Raw genomic sequence first — 8,235 nt, forward strand, 5'->3', positions numbered from 1 at the left:
TCAGCAGGAGCACTGGGACCGATTTCCTGCCTCCAGAACTCGCTGCCCTTAAGCAGGCAAGTGGCTATGTCTTAAGCACATGAACGCCTAAAGCTGCCTTCTACTGAGTCAGACACGTGGTCCATCAGAGTCAGACTGGCACCAGCTCGCCCAGATTCCCTCTAGATCAGGGGTGTCGAACTCATTTGTTTTGAGGGCCGGAACTGACATAAATGAGACCTTGTTGGGCCGGGCCATGTGTGTCATGAAATGTAATGCCAGGTAGCGGAGAGATAAACTTTATAAAGGACACAGACACAAAGGGTTTTTTTTTAACTTAAAATAAAATCATGCTTAAGACATGAGCACTCTTGCAATATTTTTTTTATTTAACAGTGTCTGATAACTGACACCTCTTGCTCTGAAGTACTGCATTAAAACATCTGTGCTGTTGCAGGCTTGAGTATGCTGTTCAGGTGTGTATCTGTAAGCTGCGAACCCACGATGACGCAGCCGCAGCAGAACTGGAAGAAGAAGCAGAAGACAGCCCATTCCACTGCAGGCCTGATAGAAGCCCCTCCGGGGGCCTGGTCCGGCCCCCAGGCCGCATGTTTGACACCCCTTCTCTAGAGGTTTTTCATATCCCCCCCCCCCTGCCAGATTTTTTAACTGGCGATGCCAGAAGCAAGCCACTGCTTTTGAACCCGTGCAATGGAACTCACCAGCCAAGGATTCCTTTCCCTGAGGATCAGAATCCGGCTCCATCCCCCATGCTGGCGCTCTGCGCGCACATAATAATGCTTAAAAGTATCGCTGATCACGTCTCAGTCATCCAGTTTTATTATTTTTTTTGGAGCATTTGTGTGGGCTCGGTTAAATTAAGACGGCATTGTCTGCTTAATTGCGTTTTGTCTCGCGTCTGCAGCATCCTTCTTCTTTGGGGAATTGGTGCTCGTTGTCGAGTCAAATGCCTGTTCGGGTTTCTTTGCCCTGCCCTCCCGCCCCGATCCTCCAGTATCAGGGTGACCCACAGTCTCGTCCGTCTGCCAGCAATGCTTGTTGTCTGCTGGTTCGAGTCACAAAGTAGGGCGTCTGAAGGTCACCTTGAGCTGGGGCAAGGATTTGAACTAGGGTCTCGCCCTATAGGAAAGATCGTGAGAGGGAGGGCAGGAAGGGTTGCATCAGGGCTTAATTCTCGTGGCCCTTTCTTACATGGCCAGGGAAATGTGGATTGCCACTTTGGGGTCCGGAAGCAATTGTTCTCCAGGCCACTTTGGCTGGAGATTCTGGAGGTTTTCAGTCTTCTTCTGGGTGTGGAACAACGGTCACTGGGGGTGTGGAGGGGCAGGTCTTTGTGAATTTCCTGCATTGTGCAGGGGGTTGGACTAGATGACCCTGGAGGTCCCTCCCAACTCTGTGATTCTATAACCTAGCACCAGAGCCAGTTTGGTGTAGTGGTTAAGTGTGCAGACTGTAATCTGGGAGAACCGGGTTTGATTCCCCACTCCTCCACTTGCACCTGGCTGGATGACCTTGGGCAAGCCGTAGCTCTGATAAGAGCTGTTTTTGAAAAAGAGCCGTTTCTGTCAGAGCTCTCTCAGCCCCACCCACCTCACAGGGTGGCTGTTGTGGGGAGGGGAAGGGGAAGGAGTTTGTGAGCCGCTCTGAGACTCCTTTGGGTAGTGAAGGGCGGGGTATAAATTCTCCTTCTCCTCCTCCTCCTCCTTCTCTTCCTCCTCCTTCTCCTCCTTCTCCTTCTTCTGCCTCTCTTGTTACATTCAAACCATAGAATAAACTCAGGAGGTCTTTTCACATTGCCTGCCGCCTGATCCTTTTAGTTGGAGATATTGGAGATTGAACCGGGGGCCTTCTGCATGTCGATGCTCTACCACTGACCCACAGCCCCTTTTTGAATTGGGAACCAGAGGGGAGGGGCAAGAACGTGGCCCAGCAGAGGACAACCCCCCCCCCTCATGGCTCTGCTTTCAACAGTCTTGTTCGATAAGGCGGCCCCTTGTACGTCCTTTTGCCTTGGTGTCTCAGGATGCAGACAGTAACCCAGCCCCTCTCTCTCTTGTTGCAGGTTACCTTAAATGCGATACAGACGATGGCTGCGAGAACAAGGAAGAAGGCGGAGGGGAGGAACTGTTCGACACGGTCAATTCCTCCATCGTTTCCGGGGACAGCATCAGGTTCTTTGTGAATGTCAACTTGGACGTCCAACAGAATGTGACAGGTAAGGGGGCCACGGTTCTCGGCTTCCTGGACAGGCCACGGCCTCGGTCTCGGTCTTTGGCATGGGGCCTTTCATGCGCCTGGGACAGTTTGCACCCTTCTTTCCTTTATTTGCCCCAGAGAATGGTGCCTGTTGTGTGGGCCTCTGCATGGTTTGTCGCAGGGCTATTTTTGGGCAGGAACGCACAGGAACGGAGTTCCTGCTGGCTCCCAAGTTGGCCACACCCAGCAGGAACTCATTAGCATAATAGGCCACACCCAACAGCAGAAACTCATTAGGATTGGCTACCTTAGGGGTGTGTGGCCTAACATGCAAAGGAGTTCCTGCTCCAAAAAAAGGCCCTGGGTTTTGACAACAAACAAGGTAAACAGAATAAGAAGTAAAAGGTGGGTGTGGCTGGATGACCACACTTCTGGTAACACGGGGGGGTGTGGCCTAATATACTAATGAGCTGTGCTGTCATGGGTGTGGCCTAATATGCTAATGAGTTCCTGCTGGGCTTTTTCTACAAAAAAAGCCCTGGTTTGTCGTCATGCTCCTGTGGAGGACGGTCGAAGCGCATCGCCAGGGTGTCCTGGGGAGCCGAACCCTGTGTGCGCCCCCCCTTCCTCCGTCACGCATAGTTGAACTGGCTGGCTGCCAGAGCCACAGGGGCGAAGTGAGTGCAGGTTCGAAAGATAATGTGCAGCCTGATGCACGACAATTTTTTTAAAAATAAGTTGTTGAAGGTTTTCCACAGCCGGAGTTCATTCGCTGCTGTAGATTTTCCGGGTTGTATGGCCGTGGTCTTGGCATCGTAGCTAAAAAATTGTTTTCACTTTTCTGTGTTTTTTCTTTGAATTTTTGTAGCACTCAATTTTGTTTTTAAAGGTACTACCAAGAATCCCACAGTGTAGCACTTGTTAAGTTCCAAAAAGCACAGGCGGATATAAATTTATTACCAAGTGGGTGGGTGGGTGGAGAAGAAATTGGATTTATACTGCACCCTTTGCTATATAAAGGAGTCCCAGAGGGGCTTACAATCTCCTTTCCCTTCCCCTCCCCACAACAGACACCCCGTGACTGGTGGGGCTGAGAGAGCTCTTTAGAGGACTGCTCTTGAGAGAACAGCTCTGAGAGAACTTGTGACTGACCCAAGGTCACACCAGCAGCTGCAAGTGGAGGAGTGGAGCATCAAACCCGGTTCTCCCAAATTGGAGTCCGTGCTCTTAACCACTACACCAAACTGCAGTTTTGGATCCAATGTAGGCGCACACCCTTCAGGTGAATGGCCTTTTGAAACCAGAACTGTCTTACAAGCCCTGCAGAAGGCCTCCAAGGGCAGCCCCGCATAGAGCATATTGCAGTAATCTAGGCTGGTGGTTCCAGAAGTGAGGATGGGTAACTTCCAGACTGGCTCGGGAAGACTGTTCCATAGCTTAGGGGCTGTGACTGAAATGTTTCAGGAACAGACCATGGCCAAATTTGGGGGGAACTGAGACAAGGAATTGGTGCGAGGGCCATAACTGGTGTATGGCTTGGTACAGGAAGAGACGGGCCCTTGGTCTGCCTTTTGTGAAAGTTGAATTGTCTGAACTGTCTCCAAGGGCAGCCCCGCGTAGAGCATATTGCAGTAATCTAGGCTGGTGGTTCCAGAAGCGAGGATCAGTGAACTGAGTAGAGCGAGTCTAGAAGACGGGACTTTTTACTAACCCGAATAGTGAAGTCCAAGCAGCAGCTCTTGCCAACATAGAGACAACAGCACCTTTTCCCCGAGCCAGAAACGTGGAGATCTGTGCACTGGGCCAGAGAGAACGAGAGAGAGAGAGAGCGCACAGTGGTAAAACGCTGCCTCTTGCTTGAGCCTGCGTTCTCCGGTTGCACTTTCCTGAGCGTTTAAGATCTTCAGAAGTAGATTTGCACGAGCCAAGAAGGCAGAGTTCGCCTCTGAAACGCTAGAACTTCACAGAACGCTTTGTGCAGTTTTCAAAGCCATCAATCGTCAGATAGGCATCGGCTGTGCCCTTTCCGAAGTCTTGTTTTTGGAAACCGGAGCCGCTTGTGTCGCAACAGTTAGGCGGCCTTGGTTTGGTGGTGGTTTTTTGAAAAAATTATTTGAAACTGTCTGTGTGTCGCGTATACTCAATAAGGCGTAGAATGGGTAGAGTTGATAGTGTAAACAGAGAAGTCCAGCACCGGCCCTGCTGAGGCACAACAGATGAGCCCACTGGAGAGTTACCGGGAAATGAAAATAATTTCCACCTGCCAGTCTCTTGGCCGCCTCCACGGAGCAAGAAGTGCCCAAGCGAGGCTCACCAGAGGTGAACGAGAAACAAATAAGGATGCGGCCACCTGGGGAGGATTATTATGATGTATTATTTATTTAATTTATACCCCACCTGTCTCTCCAGTGGGGACTAAGGTTGCCAATCTCAGTTGGGGACAGGGGATCCCTCGGTTTGGAAGAGAAGAAGAAGAAAGAAGAGATTGGAGTTATACCCCACCCTTCACTACCCAAAGGAGTCTCAGAGCGGCTCACAAACTCCTGTCCCTTCCCTTCCCCAACACAGACACCCTGTGAGGTAAAAGAAGAAGAAGAGATTAGATTTATACCCCGCCCTTCACTCCCCAAAGGAGTCTCAGAGCGGCTCACAAACTCCTGTCCCTTCCCTTCCCCACCACAGACACCCTGTGAGGTAAAAGAAGAAGAAGAGATTAGATTTATACCCCGCCCTTCACTACCCAAAGGAGTCTCAGAGCGGCTCACAAACTCCTGTCCCTTCCCTTCCCCACCACAGACACCCTGTGAGGTAAAAGAAGAAGAAGAGATTAGATTTATACCCCGCCCTTCACTCCCCAAAGGAGTCTCAGAGCGGCTCACAAACTCCTGTCCCTTCCCTTCCCCACCACAGACACCCTGTGAGGTAAAAGAAGAAGAAGAAGAGATTGGATTTATACCCTGCTCTTCACTACCCAAAGGAGTCTCAGATCCGCGCACTCAGCCACTACACCAAACTGCCACTTCTGGGCTGTCAGAAAGCGGGGGTGGGGAATAGCTGCTGGGCCCTCCGTTATACCCTATGGAGACTTGTCCCCCATAGGGTATAATGGAGAATCGATCTGTGGGTGTCTGGGGCTCTGGGGGGGCTATTTTTTAAGTTAGAGGCACCAAATTTTCCGCATAGCTGCTGGTTCCTCTCCTCGAAAAGACCCCAAAGTTTCAAGAAGATTGGACCAGGGGGCCCAATTTTGTGAGCCCCAAAAGAAGGTCCTCCCTTCCTCCATTATTTCCATTATTTCCAATGGAGGGAAAACATTTAAACATTTAAATCCAACAGCCAGCTCACCTGGAACTCACTCTGCCCCCTTGTCAGCCTCACCTGGCAACTCTAGTGGGGACCCAAGGAGGCTTGCATCATTCTGCTCTCCTCTATTTTATCCTCACAACAACGCCGAGAGGTAGGTTAGGCTGAGAGAGTGTGTGACTGACCCAAGCTCGCCCAGCAAGATTCCATGGCAGAGTGGGGATTTGAACCCGGGTCTCCCAAATCCTAGTCCAACACTCTAGCCCCTATACTGTGCTGGCTCTGGATTATTGGCAAGGAGATGCCATATTCGAACACAGTGTGTATGGGATGAAGGAAGAAGAAGAAGAAAAGTTGTGTATGGGATGAAGGAAGAAGAAGAAGAAAAGTTGATTCTTATACCTCACTTTTCACTATCCAAAGGAGCCTCAGAGTGGCTTACAATCTCCTTTCCCTTCCCCTCCCCACAACAGACACCCTGTGAGGGAGGTGGGGCTGAGAGAGCTCTTTCGAGGACTGCTCTTTTCAAGAAGAGCTCCGAGATAGCTTGTGACTGACCCAAGATCACCCAGCTGGCTACATGTGAAGGAGTGGGGAACCAAACCCGGTTCTCCCAGATTAGAGTCTGCCGCTCATAACCACAACGCCACATTTGAGTCTGGCAGTTACCGTTCAGTCAGTGGTCTGGTGAGGTTTGGGGCTCTTGATATGGAAGAAGGCCAGCAAAATGCACATGGGCCTGCCACGGTGCCTGCCAACACTTTTCCTGGTACCTGCCAAGAGTTTTTAGAAAATGGATTGGGGCCAGGTGGGCTCCTGCCCAGCAAAGCTACTGGTTGCCCATTGGAGAGCTGATTGGCTGTGTAGATTAAAGTAATATTTCAGTAGCTGCCACAGCAGTGTTGGTTTTATTCTCTCTCTGACTTCTCTTTCCCGCTGTATTTTAAAATTTTTTAGTCCTCTTGTCCCCTGCATTTGAGCCAGTTTGGTGTAATGGTTAAAAGCGCGGACTGTAATCCGGGAGAACCGGGTTTGATTCCCCACTCTGACACATGCAGCTGCTGGGGTGACCTTGGGTCAGTCACAAGTTCTCTCAGAGCTGTTCTCTCAGGAGCAGTTCTCTCAAGAGCTCTCTCAGCCCCACCTACCTCACAGGGTGTCTGTTGTGGGGAGAGGAAGGGAAAGGAGATTGTAAGCCACTCTGAGGCTCCTTTGGGAGCTCTCTCAGCCCCCCACCTACCTCGCAGGGTGTCTGTTGTGGGGAGGGGAAGGGAGAGGAGTTTGTAAGCCGCTCTGAGACGCCTTTGGGTAGTGATGGGCGTGGTAGAAATCCAATCTCTTCTTCTTCCTCCAACTTGGTGGTTCTATGATAGTCTCAGGGTATGCAGCCAAAATGGGCATTTTCCAGAGCTCTGGGATGGGACGGCCCCCGTCCCCAAATGTTGTCACCATACAAAGCACAGAATAGTTACAAGAATGGGCGCAGTAATAAGACCAATGAAAAAAGAAAAAAGAACTGTGACAATTTAGCGCTTGGTACTATATTCATAAATCATGATATACAATAACAGAAAATAAGTAATACATATAGTGAATGTAGACGGTGGTCTCCGGAATGGTGTGCCGTTTCGACAATGATCTTCTTCTGAACAAGTATGTGTACCTTCTCAAATACAGCAATACAAGTCTCATTTAAAATTATATATAACAGTGTGCAAATACATAATATGAATAAGAATAAACATAGTATGAAACCTTACATAAACTGTCTTTCAACAATTCATTTCTCCTCCTCTTCTTCTTCTACTTCTTCCCCTTCCCTTGTGTGGGTGTGCCTGCCTCACAGGCGAACCGTTGTGTGATTCCACCTCCCACAGGGGCCATTTTATGGTTGCACCCACCACACTGTGTCAGAATTCCAAAGGTGCCAACAGACTTAAAAATCTTGGGGGCCCTTGGCCTGTACCATCCTCACACCATAGGAGTGGCCTTCTAAGGTTCCCACGGAGAGATCAAAACGGGCCTTTCCAGTGGATCCCGTCTGTTCCACCATCCCCAGAAGACCTGGCACCGCCTCTCTCGTAAAACAAACCCCTTTTCTGACTCCCTTATCATAATGCCTGCTGCGTTCCCCCGTCCCCCATTAAAATTATCTGCACTTCTTTGGAGCATCCGTCAAATATACCAATTAAGCTTTTCTTAAAGTAAAGTAAAGGTAAAGGTTCCGTTGCTCGAAAGCCAGTCGAAAGCCAGTTGTGGTGCTCATCTCCGTTTCCAAGCCGAAGAGCCAGCGCTGTCCGAAGACGTTCCCGTGGTTATGTGGCCGGCTTGACTAAATGCCAAGGCGCACGGAACGCTGTTCCCTTCCCACCGAAGCGGTACCTATTTATCTACTTGCAATTTCTTGCTTTCGAACTGCTAGGTTGGCAGGAGCTGGGGCCAGAGACGGGAGCTCACTCCGTCATGCGGCACACTTGGGTCTCGAACTGCTGAACTACCGACCTTCCACAGCCTGCAGTTCAGCGTCTTAACCACTTGAGCCACCGCAGCTTTTCTTACCGTACATCAAAGTATTTCTTTTTATCTAAAATGTGACATCCTTGGGTGGTGGTGGTGCTGGGAGCTGTTCATGTTAACCGTGGGGAGGGCATAGCCCCAGTGGGTGTGAGTCCAAGCTTGCAGTAACTAAATTTAGCTTTTTCAGACATCGGGACTGGAGCGGGTGGGGCGGGGGGG

General features: G+C 50.2%; 1 protein-coding gene across 1 annotated transcript in view; it reads left to right on the top strand.

Moving 5' to 3' along the window:
- Nucleotides 1-2,062: 2,062 nt before the first annotated feature.
- SLC4A11 (solute carrier family 4, sodium borate transporter, member 11) overlaps nucleotides 2,063-8,235 on the top strand; it is a gene marked incomplete at its 5' end in the record, with an annotated part of 170,768 nt that continues 164,595 nt past the window's right edge. Inside the window, one exon of the mRNA XM_015406518.1 lies at nucleotides 2,063-2,215. Within this exon, the coding sequence (XP_015262004.1) occupies nucleotides 2,063-2,215 (153 nt within the window). The remainder of the gene's footprint in view (nucleotides 2,216-8,235) is intronic.

The sequence above is a fragment of the Gekko japonicus genome, unplaced genomic scaffold, assembly GCF_001447785.1.
Source record: "Gekko japonicus isolate JY-2015 unplaced genomic scaffold, Gekko_japonicus_V1.1 scaffold1774, whole genome shotgun sequence".
Lineage (NCBI taxonomy): Eukaryota > Metazoa > Chordata > Lepidosauria > Squamata > Gekkonidae > Gekko > Gekko japonicus.